The sequence below is a fragment of the Leptonychotes weddellii genome, chromosome X, assembly GCF_054177405.1.
Source record: "Leptonychotes weddellii isolate Sample4059 chromosome X, ASM5417740v2, whole genome shotgun sequence".
Lineage (NCBI taxonomy): Eukaryota > Metazoa > Chordata > Mammalia > Carnivora > Phocidae > Leptonychotes > Leptonychotes weddellii.
Window position 1 is genome coordinate 95258658 of NC_138385.1, and position 24847 is coordinate 95283504.

Sequence of the window (24847 nt, forward strand, 5' to 3'; positions counted from 1 at the left end):
TTTTCGAGTTTTAGAATCAATCCCCAAGATGCATCAGAGAAGGCTTCAAAGCAGGGTTGTAAATGTCAGCTTTGAGGTGGAGGTGTGGAGGGGTGCTGGAGAGGGAGGGAGGGAGATAAGAACTTCATTTTCCACTGTGAGGCAGCTACAGATATCGGTAGTAGTTGGCAGAAAAAGAGGTAAAAATATCTCAGGTTAGTAAAGTAACCAGTACAACTAACAACTGAGATTGGGATCTGGGGATGGGGCAGCAGAGAGCTCCAGCCTCATCTGTTACAGTAGAAGTCCACTTTTGTGTTATTGTAGAAGGTGTCTGAAATGGGCAAGTCAAGAAAGAGTTGAGAGAGATGGTGTTTAGAGATGTGATAGAAACCAGCAGAAGAAATCATGAACAGAGGAGTTAAAACGCTTACCTTGTGGAATCTGGATTTGGAAGCGAAGAGGTGGGGTACAGGACTCCTGCTTTTTACTTTTTTGTTGGGGAGCGAGAATTCCTGTCCCTTTCAAGGTCCTTCTAGCCAGACTAAGAATCAAACTGACAGGAGAGGGATTAATTGAAATGTGCTGTGAATTTTTTTTTTAAAGATTTTATTTATTTATTTAATTGACAGAGAGAGAGCGAGAGAGGGAACACAAGCAGGGGGAGTGGGAGAGGGAGAAGCAGGCTTCCCGCTGAGCATCATGACCTGAGCCAAAGGCAGTCACTTAACCGACTGAGCCACCCAGGAGCCCCAAGATTTGCTGTGAAATTTAAATACACACTGAGCTTCAAAAATAGCATGAAAAAAACCCAGAATGTAAAATACCTAATATTTTTTAAAAAATTGGTGATATGTCAAAATAACATTTTGGATATATTGGGCTATATAAAATATAATGTTAAAATTAATTTCTCCTGTTTACTTTTGTTCTTTTAGATGTGGCAACAAAAAACATTAAGATTATATTTTTATTTTTATTGGACAGTGCTGGTCTAGCACTTTCACTGGTTTTTGCTGTTCTAGCAATAGAAAAGGTAAGGGATCCAAAATGTGTCCATTTTCCCTGAAGAAGAACCAGTCTCTGGCCCAAAAGTAATGACCAATTTTCTAAACCTGAACATTTGTATGACTTTTCCAGTAATTTATTTTCTTTCTTTTAGTTTTTGTAGGTGAAAGAATAGCCCCCCCCTTTTTTTAAGACTATTAACCTTAATCACAGGAAAATTTCCAAATGCTCATGTGTATGGATGTTTTTGCCTCTGCTCTTCTTTTTAAAAAACATTAAAAAAATAATTACAAAAAAGGAGAAGGGGGAAATCTATTTTTTTGTTTCATCGTTTTTATTTTTCATATATCCAGGATTCAGTATATAAATCTTTCGAAATAACGGGATATTACAAGAATAGTTTACAATTCAGCTCTGATTGCACAAATACTTGACACACGAAACCATGTTTTCTTATAGGAATACTTTAATAAAGAAAATAAGTCTCTATACATCTTACAGCAAATCCTATGCAGTTTTTTCCCCATTCAACCATCATTTTGGGTTTTCCATCCCAGCACGTTCATCACATCCAATAAACCAAATTACAATTTGCAGCTGCTTCTCATTTTCAACCATTATTGAGATTTGCACTGTTAAGCGTTTTAGGCTTCTTTTTCTAATTTTTCCTGATCTGAAAGAATTCATGTATTTAAGGTAGAAGAGGTCATTTAAACACGATCCCTTCTGAATATAGCTTGCCGCAGTTGGTGCTTGGTGATCTCACTCCTCACTTAGGCAAGACCAGCTCGTAGCTTTACCCCCCATGGCACCAAGCAGGAGGAATATAGTCCTTGCATTCCTAATGGTTTCTCAACCGCAAAAACAAACCCTAGAAACAAGGGTTAAATTTACAAGTATCAAGAAAGCTAAAACATTTGCTAATGATAAGAACAAAGAATGCTTTCAAATTCAAGGTCTCTCCTAAATTGAAGAAGACATAAAAGAAAGGATGAGGCAGTAGTTCTATAAAATATTGAAACACTAAAAAATGGGGGCGCCTGGGTGGCTCAGTTGGTTAGGCGAATGCCTTCGGCTCCGGTCATGATCTCAGGGTCCTGGGATCGAGCCCCGCATTGGGCTCCTTGCTCAGTGGGAAGCCTGCTTCTCCCTCTCCCACTCCCCCTGCTTGTGTTCCCTCTCTTGCTATGTTTCTCTGTCAAATAAATAAATAAAATCTTAAAAAAAAAAAAAAAGAAACACTAAAAAATGTTAATCACTTAGGTCAATGGTGTATCGTTTCCAAAGTGCCAGAAGATACAGAATCTTAGACTCTAAGGTTAGCTGAACTCAATATTTCGCAGCCTTCTTATGCAGTGGCTTTGAAATAGCCTAATATTCCCCTGCCCAAGGGCACGTCATCATTCAGGCCGGGGGATCTTTGCGGAATACTGATCGTGTTTACCTGAAGAGACAGGATCTACCAGGGGAAACATTTGACATTTATGCTACTCCTTCCCTGTTACTGAAAAGTGTGTCCACTTGGCAAAGCTTGTGTTACTTTTCAGGTAGCATGAATGAAAACCTAGAGACTAGCGATGTTCTACAGTCAAGTTCCTGAGTACTTGATGCTCCAATTATCCAATATTCTTTTTTTTTTTTTAAAGATTTTATTTATTTATTCATGAGAGAGAGAGAGAGAGAGGCAGAGCGAGAAGCAGGCTCCCAAGGAGCAGGGAGCCCGATGCGGGACTCGATCCCAGGACCCTGAGATCATGACCTGAGCCGAAGGCAGACGCTTAACCATCTGAGCCACCCAGGCGCCCTCCAATTATCCAATATTCTTAAAAGGATTCTTTAATCAAGCCCTTGTCCAGTAAGAGATTGAACAGTACTTGGGGACTACAGTATGTCCCATTTGTCTTATATTTCTCTTGATTTCTCTTTCTCACCCCAGCGTAATAAACTGCTGCAGGTTTTTACCAAAAATACTATCCCAGTAGTTGGAAATGAGTTATTCTGCATTACCCAAAGTGTTCGATCCCATTATAACGGTCACATTTACATATAACTAGATGGCCAAACAATGTCTACTGCAGTGATTTGGCAAATTTCAGCACAGGCAATGTATCCATCATTGTTCTTGTCATCGGCTCTCAGAACACCATCTATTAAGTTGATCAGTTCAGCTTCACTCGTTGGTGGGGCCTGTTCATTCCCTTCCTCCTTATGGATGTGAGTGATGGCTGTGGAGAGTTCTAGGCCATCACGGAAATTACTGCCGTCATAATCATGCATTTTGAAATAATGGAGCTGCAGTTCTTGTGGGGACATCTCTGCTTCTGGTATGTTGATGACACCTTCTAGATGCTCCATGATATGCTCTTGGCGGTGCACTGTATTCTTATCCAGGCCCACGCCGCCAGGTTGGGAGCAGCTGGCCCCAGGTTCCTCAGCCCCGGCACCTGGAGCGCAAAAGGCCCGGAGCAGGCCACACAGGAAGGGGGTTCTGAGCAGCCGCAGAGATCTCATGGCCGCCAGTACCCTCGCTGCCCTGTTTCCAAGCTGTTTTCCCCAAACACGAAGCCTTCCGGCAGGAGCCTCGCCAGCACCCCCCCCGCCCCCAGAATGCTTCCCCTTGGCTCCGTCCCCCCACTTGAGGGAAATCTATTTTTGTAGTGTAATTGAGCTGCCTTTGGATGACATTAAAATATAAGCCCAATTTGGCCTTAGGATGAGCCTTCTTAACACTTCGTTTTCATGTTCTCAGTTTTTTAGCTATTTTTTTTTTTTTAAGATTTTATTTATTTATTTTGACAGAGAGAGACAGCAAGAGAGGGAACACAAGCAGGGGGAGTGGGAGAGGGAGAAGCAGGCTTCCCGCGGGGCAGGGAGCCCGATGTGGGGCTCCATCCCAGGACTCTGGGATCATGACCTGAGCCGAAGGCAGACGCTTAACGACTGAGCCACCCAGGCGCCCCTTAGCTATTATTTTTTGAGAATCATCCTTGAAGAAAGCTTTTATGTTTCTTTCTGGGGTCAGCGCATCTGATTCTCTTTGTCATCATTTTACAAAGATGTATACTATAGATTGAGACCCAAGATTCCACTTGTACAATAAAATCAAGAATTCTCAATGACATCTCAAAAAATTTTTTAAAGATTTTATTTATTTATTTGAGAGAGAGAGCGCACACAAGCAGGGGGAGTGGCAGGCAGAGGGAGAGGGAGAAGCAGGCTCCCTCCTGAGCAGGGAGCCCAATGTGGGACTCCATCCCAGGACCCTGGGATCATGACCTGAGCTGAAGGCAGACGCTTAACCAACTGAGCCACCCAGGCACCCCAAGGACATTTCAAATTAAACTGAAATTTCCATCCCAGGAAACAACAGGCAAACATTTTAGGTCTGTACTTGCATATTATTCTTTCATGTCTATGGTCTTTATTATTATTTTTCCATCCTGCTCTTAAATTGACTTTTTTGGCTTAAAAAACATTAATTTAGTACTTAATATGCACCAGCCCCGTTGATAGCTGCTAGGCGTATAAAGGCAAATGTGATATGACTCCTGTTCTTGGGAACTCATGGTCTTCATTTTTAATTTCATGGAAACAGAAACTGACAAGTTGTCCCCAGCATAACATTCCTTCTTCATATAACCCTAGTGTTTATATTGGCTTATTGGACACTAAGTCAGGTATCCTTTTGGGTTCGTTTTAAGTTCTGCTCAACATATGTGTTCGTGCATGATTTAAGCTTTTGAAGGACCACCAAGCTACTTTTCAGTTTTACCATGTAGAAGTGGTTGAAATGTCTCCAGAGCCTTTTTGTGAGGCTCTTACTTTTCAGACTAGTGGAGCTAACAGGCTTTATTTGTTAATAAGTCCAGGTCATCTCCACATAAACCTGAAATGATTTATGCCTGGCTTAAAGAAATAAATTCTTTCTTTTTCTGTCTCTCTTTTCATTTCATAAAAGAATCCTTTCCTTAAAGGCAAAGCAGACATTGCACATCTCATAAATTTGCTGTTGCTTCAATTTCAACTTTGGATAAATCTTAAAATATTGTTATAGGTGTTATTTTCTTTGTTGTGTGGGGAAATAATTAACTTAGGTGTATTCTAGTAATAATACTGAAGGTTTCTTTTTTTTTTTTAAATAAATTATGTTTTATTAGATAATGACAGCTATTTTTTTTATTCTTATGTTAATCCCCATACATTACATCATTAGTTTTAGATGAAGTGTTCCATGATTCATTGTTTGTGCATAACACCCAGTGCTCCATGCAGAACGTGCCCACCTCAATACCCACCACCAGGCTAACCCATCCCCCCACCCCCCAATACTGAAGGTTTCTGATCCCGGTAATAAGACCTTCCAAATTGGCTGAGAGAGTACAGTACCACTATAAGCCATGTGAGGGCAGAAGTGGATAATGTTTAAAGTTTTTTGCCTCCCTTTTTTTCAGATTGCCTGTTGATTACCAGAGTACACCTATGAAAAAACAGGTGTCCCCATATGGTTTAGTTTAAGTGCAGACCTTTTTCTTCCTAAAAATTTTTCTCATTAGATTCTGGTACATTGTAGTTGGTGAGCACTTCAGCCCCTCACCCCCTGCCAATTTCCTGATTGCATGTGATATTTCTAGGATTTTCATAATTAAGTTTGTCATTCTCCTACAGAAAGGTCACATATTTCTATCTGTTCCATACCCAGGAAGCTTGAATTTTATTTTATTTTATTTTTTTAAAGATTTTATTTATTTATTTGACAGAGAGAGACACAGCGAAAGAGGGAACACAAGCAGGGGGAGTGGAAGAGGGAGAAGCAGGTTCCCCACCGAGCAGGGAGCCCGATGCGGGGCTCGATCCCAGGACCCTGGGATCATGACCTGAGCCAAAGGCAGACACTTAACGACTGAGCCACCCAGGCACCCCAGGAAGCTTGAATTTTAATTATGTTTTGTTATCTGACTTAAAATTAATGAAGAATAATTTTTTTTCTGTAGCAATGTAGTCCCGAGATTTCTTAGTTTGATTCCATTGTAATTATGGTAACAGGTACTAGAATGCTGTTACCTAGGGCTTATAATTGAATTTTGAGACCCTTCTGTCTTGGAATGAGCACTAAGCTAAACCCTGTTGGAGAGGGAAAATTTTACTTTTACCCTTCAAGGTTCTTCTGGCTGGTCTAAGAATCAAACTAACATGAAAGAGATTAATAGGAGAAAATCCAACAAAGGTTTAATTACATATGTACAGAAAGTCCGTATAAACATGAGAGATTCCAAAGCAGCCAGGCAAAATGAGGCTTATATGATATCCTGAACCAAGGAGAGGGGTAGAGTCCTAGAGGATACAAAGGGGAGGAAGGCCATTTGCAGAGAGGCAGAGGAGATGTTTGGGAAACGAAGACTTCCCTGTTATGCAGCTAAGTTCCTTAGGTAAAGAGGAGCCTCTGGCCATGGCTCTCTTCCTGGTACGGGATTCCCCACTTTCCAGTGTAAATGTAGGCAGCTGAATCTGCTGGGTTTTGATTGCTTTTAACTCAAAATAATCTTCATGGCAAAGTGGCATATTTCTGTGAGACCTGTCCTGAACCCCTTCAACTCCAGTGCCATGTACAGGGAGCTGGGCTTGTGCCAGCGATAGGGTGGGGAGCAGGGCAGGCATGTTCCTACTCTCATGGGGCTTATCGCTTCTTGGGGTGAGACGCAGGAAATGAGAACACACAGGAAATAATGGCACCTGGTGCTGAGTTAGTAGGAAGGGCGCAGACACAGGGCTGTGATAGGGAGCGGTCGGAGGGAGGCTGCTTTAGGGGGGTGGTCAAGGTCTGGCTTTCTGAGAAAGACCTAGCTTTTCAGGCTGAAGGATAAGGAGGAGATAGATATACGTAAAGAAGGAGGGTAGGAGGGCTTAAGGGGTAGGAAAGAAGAGAGCGGCCCATCTGAGGACCTGCAAAGCCAGTGGGGCTGAAGTACAGGGAGTGTGTGTGGGGAGTAGGGGGGGAAGTGTGTGGTGAGCAGGGGCATGAGACGACATTAGAAACGTATGCAAGGGGGGTGCCTGGGTGGCTCAGTTGGTTAAGCAACTGCCTTCGGCTCAGGTCATGATCCTGGAGTCCCGGGATCGAGTCCCGCATCGGGCTCCCTGCTCGGCGGGGAGTCTGCTTCTCCCTCTGACCCTCCTCCCTCTCATGCTCTCTGTCTCTCATTCTCTCTCTCGCAAATAAACAAAATCTTAAAAAAAAAAAAAAAATTAAAAAAAAAAAAAAAGGAAACGTATGCAAGGGCCAGATCCTCAAGGAATTTCGATTTCATTTTTAGTGAAGCAGTGAGCCACTGAGGGTCGAAACACAGGAGAGCTATATTCTGAGGTTTTTGTTTTTTAATATTCTGAGTTTTCATAAGATCACTCTGCTGGTGTGTGGCAAATGATTTGATGGTAGGACAGGAGAGGGTAGAAGCTCGGAGGCCATTTACATGGGGGGGAGGTCAGCCAACTTTTTCTATAAAGGGCCAGATAGTAGATATGTTTAGCTTTGCGGGTCAGAGAGTCAACTCTGCCGTTGCAGTGTGAAAGCAGCCGTGGGCAATATGTAAGTGAATGCCATAGCTCTGTGCCAATCAGTACAACTTTATATAGAAAAACAAGCAGCAGGCCATAGTCACCACCCCCTGCTTTAGATTGCTTTAGATTGGTGTTGGCGTGGGTGTCTATGGTGGTAGCCCTGGATATAGAGAGCAGTGGAGAGATTTTCAAGAGGTTTCGCAGGTATGACCCACAGACTGGATCAGGTGACGAAAAGGGAGGGATCAAGGATGGTTTCTAGACTGCCAGCTTGAACTAGTTAGTGGGAAGAGATGCTTTTGCTAAGATGAGGCGCTACTCAGAGAAATGGGCCCAGGGAGAGTTCAGTTTGGGCCGTGCGAAGTTTGAGTAATTGTTGAGCCATCCAGGATGTCAAGGACATGTTGGCTCCAAAATCCAGTTGTGCTGGGAAGAGAGGTTAGGGCTCGTAGTAGATTTTGGACCTACTTAGGTAGCTGAAGCCAAAGAAGACGGTGGATTCTGGGACTGGTCCCGCCATGATCTTTTCCTTCTCAGCATCCAGATCATTTCAATTAGTGCTTAAGTTTTACTCTTTTTTTTTTTAAGTTTTATTTATTTTGTTTTTTTTTTTTAAAGATTTTATTTATTTATTTGACAGAGAGACACAGCGAAAGAGGGAACACAAGCAGGGGGAGTGGGAGAGGGAGAAGCAGGCTTCCCGCTGAGCAGGGAGCCCGATGTGGGGCTTGATCCCAGGACGCTGGGATCATGACCTGAGCTGAAGGCAGACGCTTAACGACTGAGCCACCCAGGTGCCCCTCAAGTCAGTGTTTTACTTGGTAAACATGTCTGAGACCATGCATCCCTGGCTGCTAAGCACCATGGCGGACAGGGCTAGAAAGGTAACAGCTTTATTTTGAGCAGGGGGCAAAGACAAGGCAGCACTTTACAGCTACATTGTAACTAGATCCTGCATTAAGTTTTATTTATTTAAATACTGTCTACACCCAATGTGGGGCTTGAACCCATGACCCCAACATCAAGAGTCTCACACTTTTCTGACTGAGCCAGGTGCCCCAAGTTTTACTCTTGATTATTGTTCTTTACCTCTGCCTAATTTTCCTAGATAAATTCTGAGCTCCTTAGGAGCACTGTTGTCTTAAATTCTTCTCAGCACCTCATTTATAGTGTTGAGCATACAGTAGATCCTCAAATGCTAGAGAATTAATTTTAAAATCCATGTGATAGCCTTTAAGTATTTAAATATGGTGAGGATGAGTAGGTTAAGGCAAATTTTATCCTAAAGTAAATGCTTACTTTAAAATGCCTTACTTGTTGGAAGCACACTGTAAATTAAGTTAACATTTATCAAAGGATTACGCTGTCAGGAGTATTATAGGGGCTTTTGGTAGGACTCGTTTCAGAAAGCCAGCATGTTTTAATAGTAGTTAATCCTAGTAATACCACCATCGCAAAGAGACTGTTGAGAGCATGCAGGAGTGTGTGTGTGTGTGTGTGTGTGTGTGTCTGTGTGTGTACATGGAGAGGGGGAGAGAGAGAGAAAGAAAGAGAGAGTGAGAGAGCACTGTTGGACATCAGGCAGAGCCAGATGGCTCCCACCTTTCTCATCTAGTCACTGCATTTGTGTTCTACCTTCCAAGTGGACCACTGGTGGAAACTACCTGATCTCACTCCTCAGTGGCCTATACTCCGGATCTTTTTGTCTGCTTATGAATTCCCTTCTATTAAAGCCTTCCTTTTGGGGCGCCTGGGTAGCTCAGTCAGTTAAGTGTCTGCCTTCGGCTTAGGTCACGATCCTGGGGTCTTGGGATGGAGCCCCGCATTGGGCTCCCTGCTCAGCGGGGAGCCTGCTTCTCCCTCTCCCACTCCCCCTGCATGTGCTCTCTCACTCTCTGTCAAATAAATAAAATCTTTAAAAAAATAAAGATTGATTTATTTTTGGGGGGAGGGGCAGAGGGAGAAGGAGAGAGAATCTCAAGCAGACTCCCCGCTGAGCATGGAGACTGACGTGGGGATCGATCCCACGACCCTGAGATCATGACCTGAGACAAAACCAGAAGTCGGACGCTTAACGGACTGAGCCACCCAGACACCCCTTAAAGACTGAGCCACCCAGGCTCCCCTAGGCACCCCTTAAAGCCCTCCTTGACCTCTCTTTCTTTTCCCTTCTGATGTTCCGCCTATTCTCTTACCTGCTTACCTGGCTATGTTACCCTGCATCCTTTCTTCTTAGTTTCCTTTCGAGTCTCCTGTCTCTCTTTCCTTTGCTTCCTGCTGTTCTTAAATGTACAGTGCTTTTCTGTTTCATGTCAAACAGCTTCAGAGGTTTAATGAATCTATCATAAATTTCACCTGCTTTAAGTATACAATTCCATGATTTTTAGTATATTTGTAAACTTCTGTTCTTGTGCTCTGTTTATTTATTTATTTATTTTTTAAAGATTTTATTTATTTCACAGAGAGAGACACAGCGAGAGAGGGAACACAAGCAGGGGGAGTGGGAGAGGGAGAAGCAGGCTTCCCGCCGAGCAGGGAGCCCGATGCGGGGCTCGATCCCAGGACCCTGGGATCATGACCTGAGCCGAAGGCAGACGCTTAACGACTGAGCCATCCAGGCGCCCCTTGTGCTCTGTTTATTAATAATGTTTCTATTAGTCTGTATACTGTGGAAGGTCACGTGTGTCTTTTTTTTTTCCCGTTCCCAGCTGGGTGGCACCATTGGAGACATTGAAGGGATGCCGTTCGTGGAAGCATTCAGACAATTCCAGTTTAAAGCAAAAAAAGAGAATTTCTGTAATATCCATGTTAGCCTTGTGCCACAGGTGAGCTTTCCAGATAAGTATGTAGACAGCAACTCCTATAAATCTTCCTGTGATATTCTGTTTATTCCACATTTTTTTAAAAGGAGATAGAAGTTTATTGAATACACTGCAAGGGCACAGCGGACAGGACAGCAGAGGAGAGACTGTCTGCCTGTTTTTTTCCACATTTTAAACTAGGGAGCCCTTCATTATCCGGAAGAGCTAAATATCCAATATACTGACAGTGACCCATTTCTTTTCAGCCCAGTGCTACCGGAGAACAAAAAACCAAGCCCACACAAAACAGTGTCCGTGCGCTGAGGGGGTTAGGCCTGTCTCCTGATCTGGTGAGTTACGGAGAATGGGTAAATTTCTTGGAATAGGACCTCCATTTCTTGATCTATAACATCATCTAAGTCCTTTCTATCTCTCAAGTGGTTCCTATGACATTGAGCTCTTTGTATCCAGGGGCCAGGGAAGGCTTATTCCCATATCCTCAAGGGCAGCTTCACACATTTCTAAATTGACCATCTGTTCTCCTCCAGGTCCTCATGTGATTGCCACATTGACAGCTGGGCAAGTGCAATGTCCTATCATTTTTATGGTCCCTGGGTCTTTTAGTGTGAGGTGGGACCTTGGGGATTTTCCTGATACCCACTAGGGTGGGCTATCACTGCTCTTATTTATAACAGGTAATCCAGTTATCACCAACAGTCTAGATCAGAGGTTGGCAAATAAGGGCCTGCAGGCCTGCTGCCTGTAAATAAAGTTTTATTAGAACATGGTACCGTCTACTGCTTACGTTTGTCCACAGTTGCCTTTGTACTGCAGCGATACAACTGAGTAATCGGGACAGTAGCTTCTTGACTTGCAAAACCTACAATGTTTACTGTCTGGCCCTTTAGAGAAAAAGTGGGCCAAGCCTCTAAAGAGGCAACATTTGTGAGCCTTCACTCTTGTTTACTAGAGATGCCTTGACATTTTGAGCTCTTACTGGTAGATTTGTGTTGAGTTTGATTGTAATTGCTTATATTAGCACTCAGGTGTTTCTAATAGTCCAGTGGCATGCCCAGAATGAACAGGTACATACTTGGTCAAGTCTCTGGTTGTAAGAAGAAATTAATATAGCCTCCTCCTGAAAACGAACGGTGGCATGAACAGCCGGATTCCTGCTTGCTGACCTGTGCACACCTGACTTTGACAGATTGTCTGCCGAAGTTCAACACCCATCGAAATGGCTGTGAAGGAAAAGATTTCTATGTTTTGTCACGTGAACCCCGAACAGGTGAGTGCTGCTCTTTAGCTTTTAGTGCTTTGCAGGCAGGCACTTCTACGGATGCTGATGTTTGGTCTCTCTTAAATTACTGTATTATTTTTCATGGCATTTATGAAAGCTTTGGGAGATTCATATCCAGCCAGCCACGGATTCCTTGCCCTGAAGTGAACAATCTGAGACTCCTGATTCCTTAGGTAGATCACATATTTCTTTGCATCATCATTCCTTAAGTCACAGGGACAAAACCAGGTGGGTTTTTGAACTTAATAGTCAAACCTGCAGGGAGAGAACCCCGTGAAGCCTGCTTATCTTCTGTTTGTCTTGTCTTTCCAGGACACTGACTGCTTTCACCGTGATTTCTCCTTGTATATGTTACAGCCTAACTTTGCCCAGACCCCATTCACACCATCGCTGCTGAGTGTATCAGTGGCCTCAGTTCAGTTCCTTGCTAAAGAAACTGTACCGTGGGGCGCCTGGGTGGCTCAGTTGGTTAAGCGACTGCCTTCGGCTCAGGTCATGATCCTGGAGTCCCGGGATCGAGTCCCACATCGGGCTCCCTGCTCGGCAGGGAGTCTGCTTCTCCCTCTGACCCTCCCCCCTCTCATGTGCTCTCTCTCTCATTCTCTCTGTCTCAAATAAATAAATAAAATCTTAAAAAAAAAAAAAAAGAAGAAGAAACTGTACCGTGATTTGGGCTCAAGTCCTCTGTACTGCGGGACTTTCCACCTGGGTATCTGAGAGCTTTTTCTTTTTTCTTTCATTCTCTTATCTGTCTCTTGTTTGCCATAAGGCTTAGGTGTAAGGGATTGGAGTTGGCTAGAGTTGAAGAGGTGATAATGAATGGTGCTCAGGAAAAGGGTGAAGTTTGGCAGAAACCCTTTGTTTTCCTCAGATTAGCCCTGGGTTCTTTGAAGCCTAAAAACCATCTCCTCGGATTTCTGTATCTCGTGAGGCAGCCTAGCACACAGCCTCCTGCCTGATACAGTTTTCAGAGTTGGGTTACTGAGGGCTCTGAGAAAGGAAGAGTGCACATTTCCGACCATACAGAGCCTGTTTTCAATAGAAGTATAGATTCCGAAGAATGTTCTATCCCAGCAGTCCACAGGCTAGCTTATTAGCTATTTTTCAGCACATCGTTTTTTCTGATGTGAGTTAATGCTCCCGTTTCTTGGTTCCTGGTGAACTGGCATTTAAAGATCCTCTCCTCTGGTTTCCTGAGGAAGGGGTGGAGGTCAGAGGCATCTCTATGGATGTGATCGTTACCATGACACTTGAAAAAAATCTCTCTCTGGCCTGGAGGATAAATGAGTAAATAGTTCCACATTCCATATCTTCCACTGTGGGAGTTTGGGCTGCCCAGAGATTTAGTTTTAATTAGTAGTTTGGTGAATGCACAAGTGAACGCATAGAGTTAGCAGAACATTTCTTGGCATTGATTTAGAATGTGGCAGATCCTTAAAAGCCTGCCGGTAGTCCCTTGGATGTACTTGACAGGGTGGTGAAAGCTCGTTAGGGTAAGTGTGAAAAACAACCATACCACCTGGCATTTAAAGGAGCTGTTCTCCTCTAACAGGTGTAATAATTAATTTGACTGGGTTCAATGTGTGCTTGAAATTTATCCACAGGAAGGGAGGAGACAAAAGCACTCCAGCAGCAGCAACAGCAACAAATGAATACACACACACACTCTCACACACACACACACACACACGAACCGCACACCCACATTTAGAAGACACAGTGTACATATTCAATGTTACTGCTTTAGCCTGGACTTAGGTGATGCCTTGGGCCATGTGTCTTGGATATGGACACATAGAGCATCCATGTTTCAACACCAATTCTCTGACACCAGCTGGGGTCCTGTAATTCAACTCCGACACTAACTACCTGGAATGAGCGTCAGATTCTGCAAATTTGAGGGCTGAGTTCTTTACAAGACTGCCCCCCACTTCAGTCGCCAGCCACAAGTTTCCAGTGTCCCTGAGCCACTTATACTTCTGCCTGGCTGACTACAGATTTTGGGCTTCCCATAACCCCTTCAGGTTTGATAATTCTCTAGAGTGACTCATGGAACTCAGGAAAATGTTATACTTACTATCACCATTTTATCATAAAGAGTGCAAATGAACAGCCAGATAAGGAGATACATAGGGCAAGGCCTGGGAGGATCACAAGCTCAGGAGCTTTTGTACCTGGTACATTTGTAGATTTACCAACCAGAATACTCCCCTGAGTCTTGGTGTCTAGAGATTTTTTTTAATGGGAGTTTCATTATATAGGCATGATCGAGTCAACCATTGGTCGCTTAATTGAACTCATTCTCCAGCCCCCTTATTATCCTTGGAGGTCAGGTGGCTGAAAGTTCCAGTATAATTTCGTGGGTTTTCTGGTGACCAACTCCCATCCTGAAGCCATCTAGGGGGCCACCATAAGTCACCTCATTAGCATAATAAAGATACTCCTGTCACTCAGGAATTTCCAAAGGTTTTTGAAACTTTGTACCAGGAATTGAGAACAAAGACCAGATATATATATAAAATTATTCTACCATGGTATCCACGTTTCCAGAATTGGAATAATGAGTTCAAAGAGTTTTATAATTAGATCAAAGTAAGCTTGTGTTAATTCTGCCTCTTGTTTGGGTCACCGGGCTCTTGCTTTTCTTCAATCAGTATAAATGAACTGCCATGTCTCTTGAATTTTGGCTCATTCTTGAGCTCATTCTTGTGCCATATTTGAGGTGTTCCATTTAAATATGGTGTTTTATCATCATTAATCAGGTCATATGTATCCATGATGTTTCGTCCACATACCGAGTGCCTGTGCTCCTGGAGGAACAAGGCATTGTTAAATATTTTAAAGAGAGATTGGATCTGCCCATTGGTGATTCTGCAAGTAATTTGCTTTTCAAGTGGAGAAATATGGCTGACAGGTACGTGAAAGGAATTACTAATGTAATCTTTAATAATTCTTGGGTTTGGGGGTAGGATTGAGACATACTTTGAAGTATACCTAAGTCACATTGACTTTCTGTATGTATATATTTTGGTCTGGATTTATCTAAAGCTTTAATACATTGGTCGAGTGTTTTGCTGTATTCTTTGAAGATTTCTGGAGCTTTTGACTTCGTTCTACTTAAACGAAAATGAATTGATAGAATGATTTTTTTTTTTTAATTCTGGAAGCATTTTGATTGATTTCTCAGTTTCTGAACATTTTAAACATGTTTAAATGTCACAGATTTTTGCTGTTTGTTTTGCTTGTTTTTTTTTTTAAGCTTATTTATTTTTTAGTAGTCTCTATACCCAATGTGGGGCTCAGACTCAACGACCCTGAGATCAAGAGTCACATGCTCTTCCAACTGAGCCAGCCAGGAGCCCCTGTTTTGCTTGTCTTTAAAGACTTGGCTAGGGGCGCCTGGGTAGCTAAGCCTTAAGCGTCTGCCTTTGGTGCAAGTCATGATCCCCTGGGATCGAGCCCCGCGTTGGACTCCCTGCTCGGCAGGAAGCCTGCTTCTCCCTCTCCCACTCCCCCTGCTTGTGTTCCCTCTCTCTCTCTGTCAAATAAATAAATAAAATCTTAAAAAAAAAAAAAGACATGAATAACATTTCCTAAAGAAAATCCCCTTTGAATGAGAGGTTCAGTCTCTATCATTATTGCTCCATCCTGCAGTTATTAACTGGCAGCATTGTTATTAAAACCTCAGACAGGTTCTAGCTTTAAGACCACGATATTAATTTCAGCGAGGCTTGTCTCATTTGAAGTCATATGGAAATTAAATTCCTGTCACCTATTTTCTTTTACTACATTTAGTAAAAGAAAGGCATCACTCCATAAAGTCCTGACTGCCTTGCTTTTCATGCAGCTTAGGTGAGAGGCAGTGGTTACAAATGTCGGCTCTGGTGTTGCTAAGGAGTAGATCTTATTGTGCTGATCGTTTCGTGATACATACAAACATTGAATCATTATGTTGTATCCCTGAAACTAATACAAGGTTATTTGTCACTTGTATTTAAATTTAAAAAAAAAAGTAAGCTCTGGTATCAGGCACTCTGGACTGAGATCCCAGCTTCTCCTCTCACTAGCTGTGTGAGTTTGGGTGGATTACTTAACTTCTCTGGACTTGTTCTCCCATCCACATATAACAGGGGTATACTAGTACCCACATTGTGATAATTATGAGAGAAAACACTTAAGACCTTAATCTCACATTGGGCGCTGAGTATTGGTTACTGAGGTTGGTAACAATAATTAAAGTGGTTTGAAGGTGACAAAAGCACTGATCTTGGTAGATGATCAGTAGATTGATCACCTATCAGTCTTTCACTTAAAAATTTAAAAAGTGTCTTAGAATTTCTGGGACAAGTAAAATCAGGAACAAAGTGCAGTTTCTGAACTTAGGTACTTTCTTGCATGATGATACAGTTAAGCCCCTGCCCTCCAGAATGCTTAAGGAATCAGTCCCTTTGGGGGAACTTTCTGAGTAGCTTGGGGCTGATCCTCTTTAAGCACTAGAAATTTTAATATATAACTCCTTTTATTGGAAATAGCTCTAAATTATACTCTGAGCTGCTGTGCTTTTAAAAGCCAGTGTTTGTTTGTTTGTTTTTTAAGATTTTATTTATTTATTTGAGAGAGTGAGTGAGCGAGAGACAGAGCATAGAGGTAGAGTGGGAGGGAGAAGCAGACTCCCCACTGAGCGGAGAGCCCGACGCAGGGCTCAGTCCCAGGACCCCGGGATCTTGACCCGAGTCGAAGGCAGATGCTTAACCGACTGAGCCACCCAGGCACCCCCAGTGTTTGGTCTTCATGTTAGTTTCCTTGGCAGCTGTAACAAATGTCTGCAAACTGAGTGGCAGAAAATATCAGAAAAGTACTATCTCACAGTTGTGGAGGTCAGAAGTTCAAAATCAAGGCATCAGCAGGATTGGTTTCTTCCGGAGTCTCTGAGGGAGAAACCATTCCAGCTTCTGGGGCTGCCGGCAATCCTTGGTATCCTGTTTCTGCCTCTGTCATTGCATGGCCTTCTCTGTGTCTCTCCTCTTCTCTTCCTTTCTCTCTCTTTTTTCCCCTCCTCTTCTCTTTTTGTATAAGGATGCTTGTCTTTGGATTTAGGACCTATCCTAATTCAGGATGATCTCATCTCGAGATCCTTAACTTAATTGTATCTGCAAAGACCCTTCTTCCAGATATGGTCACATCCACAGATTCTGGGGGACATAGGTTTTTGGGGGCCACCATTCAGCTCACCATAGTCTTCAAGCAAAAGGGATATTGAGCATTGGTCTCTCGTGGTGATGTTGGTTTATTGGTAATGAGGGTATGTACTGTCCCCTCAGTACAGCCTATAGAGAGATGCAAGAAAGCAAGCAGAGGGAGAGAGAGAGGGAGGGAGAATCTCCAGCAGACTCCCTACTGAGCAAGGAGCCAGATACGGGGCTTGATCTCACAACCCTGAGATCATGACCTGAGCCGAAATCAAGAGCCTGACGCTTAACCAGGGTAGCCTTGCTCATGGAGATCCAGTGCTGTTCAGAGGCCAGGGGTCCCTGGTTGAACGGGATGGCAGAGCTCGCCTGGGACCCCAGGCCAAAGTGGCGACGGCTCGCCTCCCTGGGGACCTGCCTGTGGGGTGGGCCTGCAAAGTGGCTCACAGCAGCCTCAGTGGCTGACCCCCTCAGCTGATGGCTAGGTGCGGAGCAGGTGAGAGCTCGGCTGGTCTGGACAGGGCCCCCTGAGCCTCGACTGCAGGCCCAAGAGTGAAAAAGAGCACGAGAGGAGTGCGCTCAGGATACATATCCTTCCTGGACGGCAGCCCTTTTCCCTGGGACATGTGGCCTGTCTCCTCCAGCTGCTGAGTGACTCCTCCTCTCCCCTGGATAGATCAGACTGAGTGAGTAGGAGGAGCTGGTGGTGTTGACCCCAGTCCTTCTTCCTTCCTGGGAACAGAGTGGACATCCCTCCTTCAGTGGAGGAGTGAGAATAGTGGGGGAAGGGCTCAGCCCAGTGGGTCAGCTCAGATGTGGTTGTGATCACCAGTTCTCCAGGCCCAAACCTGGCACGGGAAGCATTTCCCTCTGACGTTGTATCAGAATCTTGCTTGGATACCAACTTACTTTGTCACCTGTGTCCTTTGAGTAGGGATGGGGTGAAGTATGAGCAGCCATGCAATCTCCTGAGCGACGTAAAATTCAGTAGCAATCTAAAGGCTTAGCAGCTTTCTCTGAGGTTCTTCAGTCACCTTCGTAGAAAGTCACCTTTCCTGTCAGTTTGAACTTCTTAGCTTCTTATGCATTTTTCGCCTCGCAGCCTGTGTGCAATCATTCTTGTCTGGCACCCTTTGCAGATGCTGGTATGAAAGTGGAGTGTTCCCACTCACGGTAACCTTTCTGTTCTAAGGTGTTTGGTGACGGGTTTGCTTTCAGGCCCTAAAACATCTTTAGCTCCAAGATGACATTTCTACATACTTAGTACCAGACCAGACAATTCAGACAATTTTCATGTACAGATTTCCTAACAAAGCAACAGGAAACATTGTGTCTTTAGTGGTAAAATGTGATTGAGCATCTTATGTAGAATGGAATTTTCTCATAAAAATGATCCAAATGGCTTGTAATATTTTCGGTAGTTCTCTTAGTGCCATTCTTCGGGCATGCCTTGAATAACCTGCCTTTGTGGGCCAGCTGGGACTGTAACCATTTTTAACGTAGACAATTTGAATGCATTTTCTTATATAACGTCACCTTACAAAGTTAATATTGAAGTGTTTCCTGTTGACATTCAGAATGCATTTTCTTATACAGTGTCACCTTATAAACGAATTTAAAGACAGCTCATGTTTATGAGACGGGGAGACTTTTTTAAAAAAATTTTTTATTGTTATGTTAGTCACCATATAATACATTGGTTTTTGATGTAGTGTTCCATGATTCATTGTTTGTGCATAACACCCAGGGCTCCATGCAGAACGTGCCCTCTTTAATACCCATCACTGGGCTAACCCATCCCCCCACCCCCCTCCCCTCTACAACCCTCAGTTTGTTTTTCAGAGTCCATCACAGGGAGACCTTTTTTATTTTTAATGCTTTTAACAGTTTCTCTGATACACCTTCCTTGGATTTATGTCTGTGCCTGCTTATGTCAGACACACAGATTTTCATTCACTAGGGGTGGAGTGGGGATTTGAGTCAAGTACATCAAGTTCGAGGCTCATCTGCCCTTAAGGTTTTAAGAAGTGCCTTGGGATAAGAACAGTGGCTGTCATTATATTTGTGATGTTATATTACATGCATATAACTCTTAAGCTTGTCTTTCATCTCAGGTATGAAAGGTTGCAGAAAACGTGCTCCATAGCCTTGGTTGGCAAATACACCAAGCTCAGGGACTGCTACGCCTCTGTGTTCAAAGCCCTGGAACATTCAGCCTTGGCCATCAACCACAAATTGAATCTGATGGTGAGCCCCTACTGGTCTTCCGCATATTTCAGTCACTCGCTGTGGTATCTCGTGTTGTGTTGAAGGGTCCCCAAGACTTCCGCCAGGATTGATGTCACCAGGAGGACTCACAGTACTCAGCATATTGCCTGCCTTGTGGCTAAGGTTTAATACAGTGAGAGGATACAGAGCAAAGTCAGCAAAGGGAAAAAGTGTATGGGATGAAGTCTGGGGGAACTTATGTATATAGCTTGAGTATATTCTTTGTCTTTGTTAGATATAGAAGTAGTACATGCTCAGTGTAGGACATTTACACAAAGCATCATGTAAAATGCAGAAAGCCAAAGATCCCTCTTCCCTGAAATCCTACTCCTCTGCTATACCTGTCACTCCCAGTTTGATGTGTATCTTTCTAGACATACGTATATATGTTCTGTTTAATGGTATTCTATATAGGTATGCCATAGTTTAAGCAAGCCTTATTATCTTGATTTAAATGGTGAAATATTTATATAATGAACAAAAGGATACATGTATGCATCTAAGAAATTTAGTAACTTCCAACTTAGGACCTATCTGAATTTTCTCTCACCTTTCTAGGCTCCTCCTGTCCTAATCGCTTTTTTAAAAAAGATTTATTTATTTTTGAGAGATAGAGAGCATGAGGGAAGGGGCAGAGGGAGAGAGAGAGCGCGAGGGGGGGGCGGGGGGGGAATCTCCAGCAGACTCCCTGCTGAGCAAGGAGCCAGATACGGGGCCTGATCTCACAACCATGAGATCATGACCTGAGCCAAAACCAAGAGCCTGACGCTTAACCAACTGAGCCACCCAGGCGCCCCTGTAATCACTTTTTATTTGTGGCTTTCCAAGGAACACTTCACTTCTTGCTCTTCCTGCTCCTCCAAGTCCCCCAGCCCCTCGTAGAGAAAAGAAAAGAGCAATAGAAAAATTGTTAGATTACCAATTTTATAAAGCCTTAAAAGTCTGTATGTTAAGATATATTCAGATAATAATTTTTTTTTTAAAAAGACTTTATTTATTTATTTGACAGAGAGAGACACAGCGAGAGAGGGAACACAAGCAGGGGGAGTGGGAGAGGGAGAAGCAGGCTTCCCGCTGAGCAGGGATCCCGATGCAGGGCTCGATCCCAGGACCCTGGGATCATGACCTGAGCCGAAGGCAGATGCTTAATGACTGAACCACCCAGGCGCTCCTCAGATAATAATTTTTACAAAATAAACACTAAAATAATACAGGTCTATAGGGACTGTTATGTACATAAGAGTCATTATATATGATTTTTCAGTTGACAGAATTTGTTGACATTCGCTTCCGCGAAGTACTATTTGTTTTGTTTTTTTTTTTAAAGATTTTATTTATTTATTTGACAGAGACAGAGACAGCGAGAGCAGGAACACAAGCAGCGGGAGGGGGAGAGGGAGAAGCAGGCTTCCTGCCAAGCAGGGAGCCCGATGTGGGACTTGATCCCAGGACCCTGGGATCATGACCTGAGCCGAAGGCAGACGCTTAACGACTGAGCCACCCAGGCGCCCACGAAGTACTATTTGAATCATGGTCTCGTCATATTCTTTTCAGACCACTTTGCTCCTGTGTTTACCTCACCTGGCTTACTGTAGCAGCTTCCTGACTGGTTTGCTGTCTTCCCTCCATTTTCCACCTCATAGCACCGTGATCCTTCTAAAATCTCTCTCTGTTTTCTCTGTTCCTTAAGACCTTCCAGTAGGCTTCAAGTGTAAACTTCTCCTCTCCCTTGGTGGAGTCTGCTTTGAGGGCCCCCGAGTGACCACCCCTTTGTGTCTTTCCTCTGAGGTTTCATACAAGCTGTTCCTTTGCTCCCCTCCTCCCTGTGTCTCCCACACACCTTCCCGCCAGCCTCCCAACATGCACACACAGGCTCATCCTCGAGGGCTGAGCTGCTCGGACATCACCTCCCTAGAGACCTTCCCCGATGGTGCTTCTTCCCATCTTTCCTGCCGTGTCAAGGTCTAGATTAAGTGTGGCTCCTACTTATTTCCACAGCATTCTCTTTGCCCATCATAGCCACTACCACGCTATGGTGTGTGTGCCTGTGTATTTGGTTCTGTAGTCTTCCTGGAAGATAAGAGCCCCAAGCCTGAGATTGTGCTTTTCTATCCTAAGTGACCCGTGCAGTGTTTGCAAAATGAGTAGTTATTGAATAGTTGGGTCAGAGTGTTAGATGCCTCGAGTATTTTTGAGTATCTACTTTTCTTAAATGTTCTTTTAATCTATTGGATATTTTTTTTAGTACATAGACTCCATTGATCTGGAGCAGACCACCGAAACTGAGGACCCTGTGAAATTCCATGAAGCTTGGCAGAAGCTGTGCAAAGCTGAGTGAGTGCCAAGGACCGTCCATGCCAATTAGGAGAATGCCATTGTGCTTTTCCCATAACGATCTGATTGACCCCAATTCCTAATTTTTGTGCATTTTTGAAAGGTAGTCTATTGTAGTCGTGGTCATTAAGGGTGGACATGCTGCATCCTCACCTCATTTACTTTGAAACGTGCCACGTTCATGTTCGTGGCATGTGCAGTGGAAATGGGTTTTATTTCAGGGGACTATGGGGATCCTGTACGGGGAGAAAGTGGGTTGATTCTACTGAAAGATACAGAAATAGATCTTACAGATGCACAATTAAAGAACAAGGATGCAACTCTTCCTTCTTGGTTATATTTTCTTTTTTACATCATTTGAGTCTAGGTTTTATTTTATAAGTAGTCAACAGAACTTTTGGGGGCAACACCGTGTTGTGAGGGTAGAATGACCCTCCCAGTTAGTTCTTGAACTCTTGTCTTTTTCAATGAGTGTTTGCCTAAAAGGTCTCTAAAGTGTCTCCTAGCCAGGAGACTTTCATGTGCCACTATTTAATTAGCAATTGAAATCTTAGGCTGATTTTACCAGTTTAACTCTTTCTGATTATGCAAGAGATCTTAACGTTTTTCTAATAGTGCTTTTAAAAGAACCTTAACCTTTTTTTATTCAGATACTTCAGGGGCATTTGTAATCGAACTGAGTTTCTCAGTCACTATGCTCACATACCATAAAGACCTATCGGAAAATATATATATCGAAGTCAGTTGTGAAAAAGTATTGCCTCTTCTTCATAACATTGGGAGGATTTCAGGAAGAAAGTTCAGGATGTGAAATCATGTGGTCAATTCTGAAAATAGACCTCAAGCATATTCTCTAGCAATCATGCCAAGTGTTGGACTTGGGGTCAGTAAGCCTGACTGGCTGAAAATAAGAGTTTTAAAAAGAAAAACGATGTCAAATTCACCCTCGTCTTGTGTTGATTGCAGTGGTGTTCTTGTGCCGGGAGGCTTCGGAATCCGAGGAACGTTGGGAAAACTCCAGGCCATTTCTTGGGCACGGGCAAAGAAGATCCCTTTCCTGGGTAAAACTCACGTTTATGCATCCTAACTATGAGTTGATTGGATTGTTGATATGTAGTAGGGGTAACACGTCATAGGGTTTGTTAACATGAAAGGTGTGAACTCAGATTTGCATATTCAGGTGCCAAATAGTCCACCACAGGGGCCAGCAAACTCTGTCCTGTTTTTGTAAATAAGATTTTATTGGAGTAACACCAATCTGTTTACATATTGTCTGTGGCTACTTTTATGGTGCAGTGGCAGAGTTCGAGGCCTACAGCCTGCAAAGCCTAAAATCTTTACTGTCTGGTCCTTCGTAGAAAAGGCTGTTGACCTGGGAGAACTTAGCACCATTCTGGTTGGGTAGCAAGAGGCTGGGAGAAGTCGCTGTGTACACCTGCCCTTACCTTCTCCCATTTTCACCCGAATCCATCTTTTCACCACTTCGAGCTAGAAGAGACCATCCTACATCACAGGAAGACCTCTGCTAAAATTTGGTAGAGCCAGGTCTTTTTAAAGTCTTTGTTCAAATTTTATTTATTTATTTATGTATGTATTTATTTATTTATAAAAGATTTTATTTATTTGTTCAAGGGAGAGAGAGCATGAGTGAGAGAGCAGTGCAGTGGGGAGGGGCAGAGGGGGAAGCAGACTCCCCACCGAGTAGGGAGCCTGACGTGGGGCTCGACGTGGGGCTCGATCCCAGGACCCCGGGACCATGACCTGAGCTGAAGGCAGACGCTTAACCCACTGAGCCACCCAGGCGCCCCTTTTGTTCAAATTTTAAAGCATTGCTTCTGGACCAGTGAACCAGATGAAATGGCCCCTCAGTGGGGGAAAGGCAGCTCTGCAGCTGGGGATTCAGGCAGGGGCAGGGGTGTGGGAAGGGAAGTGGGGGAGAGGCTGTGTTTGTCACTGTACTGGTGGGTTTATGACCGAGTGGACTGGCTTCTGTGGCTTTTGCAATATCAGCAGATTGTTCATTTTCCCCACTGCCTCCTGTCCTTTGAATAGCTTCCTACACGCTCTCCACTTGGGATCCATTTTCAAAAGAGAAGTGGGGAGTAGTTAGATATCTTGATATGTTGCTTTGTTTTACCCATCTAAGCTCCTCTGGGCCACTGTTTTCTTATGAAGTAATCTTGTTTGGTTTTTGTCTAAACGCGGTTAGTGTTCTTCAGATAGTTTTCGCTGTATAGAATAGTTTGCAACTCTTCAGCTTTCTCTTTAACACAGCATCTCTTTATGTTTTAGCCATTTGGAACTTGCTGAAGTTCCCCCCCAAAGCACTCAGCTGTTTCGTGCTCACCAACTTTTGCTCTAGTGTGCCAACTATACTGATTGCCCTTCTCTGATGAGTCCCTTGTATACCTTAGATATGTCTATAAAAACATCTGGAATGTTCCTTGGCATCTGTTGAGTGGAGAGAATGGGTGGATGTGGAGATGGGTGAAGGACCCATCCCTGTGGCAGCAGCTGGGGGCTACACAGGTGTTTGTTTTCCTCCTTATTGAGTTCTCTGTTCCGTTCCATCTTGCGCCTCCCTTTCCTGCTCGCCAGCATGCTCAAGCCCGCAGTGGAGATGCCAACTTCCCCCAGCTGCCGCTGTTCTCCTGCAGTGAGGTTATAGGGCCGTTCTGCGCCCAGCAGCCTGGCACAGACTTCCTGCTCCTTCGATCCCGGCCCGCTGGCCAGCCTCAGGCTGCCCTCTGAGAGGAGGGAGTATCAAGTCTCCCTCTTGAGTCGGGGTGTTGGTAGACGTTCTTGGAAGGAATCACGCGCTCTGGGTCAGCCCTGCATCCCACGCATATGCCTCGAGTTAGAGGCAAATTTGGAAGGAGGCAGATTTGCCTTTGGGACCTTTGCCCTGTCTTCTCTTGCTCTTTTCTGACCTTGAATTCCTTCTTCCTCAAGTCCAGGTGGCTTAATCCCCCCGCCTGCCTCCGGCCACAGGTGTTCTGAGTGCAGAGGGCACAGCAGTGAACCCGGCAGGCAGTCTTGCTCTCTCCGAGCCTGCGTTCTAGAGGAAGGAGATGGGCAGTAAACAAATGAACAGGAAATATGAAGTCATACAAAATATGTTCATTTGCTTTATACACATGCTTTTTCAAACAGGAGTTTGCCTTGGGATGCAACTAGCCGTGATAGAGTTTGCAAGAAACTGCCTTAACTTGAAAGGTAGGCCTGCTATTTGCTAATACCCTTTGATTTAAAAAATTCTTATTACTTAAACTATTTCTCAGCAATACTGGTGAATTATTGACCTCATTTCTTCATCCTCAGGTGCCGATTCCACAGAATTTGAGCCAAATGCCTGTGTTCCTGTGGTAAGTGGCTTATCTTTCTGGGTTGGGTCATTGTCATTTTTTTTTTAA

The 24847-nt window shown here is 43.8% G+C and overlaps 1 protein-coding gene, 1 non-coding gene and 1 pseudogene across 6 annotated transcripts in view; 1 reads left to right on the forward strand and 2 right to left on the reverse strand.

Annotated features, from left to right (window-relative positions):
• CTPS2 (CTP synthase 2) overlaps nt 1–24847 on the forward strand; it is a 94620-nt gene that overhangs the window by 16770 nt on the left and 53003 nt on the right. For all 5 annotated transcript variants that reach the window (XR_014141388.1, XM_081809123.1, XM_081809120.1 and 2 more), the window contains exons 5-13: nt 10251–10367; nt 10610–10693; nt 11551–11631; nt 14406–14557; nt 18947–19079; nt 21346–21434; nt 22401–22495; nt 24588–24650; nt 24756–24799. Coding sequence is in view for 4 of the 5 variants with exons in the window: in XM_081809123.1 (XP_081665249.1) it covers nt 10251–10367; nt 10610–10693; nt 11551–11631; nt 14406–14557; nt 18947–19079; nt 21346–21434; nt 22401–22495; nt 24588–24650; nt 24756–24799 (858 nt within the window). In the remaining variant the exon portion in view is untranslated. The remainder of the gene's footprint in view (nt 1–10250; nt 10368–10609; nt 10694–11550; nt 11632–14405; nt 14558–18946; nt 19080–21345; nt 21435–22400; nt 22496–24587; nt 24651–24755; nt 24800–24847) is intronic.
• Nucleotides 3057–3567, reverse strand: LOC102729444 (multiple coagulation factor deficiency protein 2 homolog pseudogene; annotated as a pseudogene).
• On the reverse strand, nt 8370–8500 carry LOC145718002 (small nucleolar RNA SNORA63). The gene has a single exon (XR_014141522.1). It is a non-coding gene; the product is annotated as a small nucleolar RNA SNORA63 (small nucleolar RNA).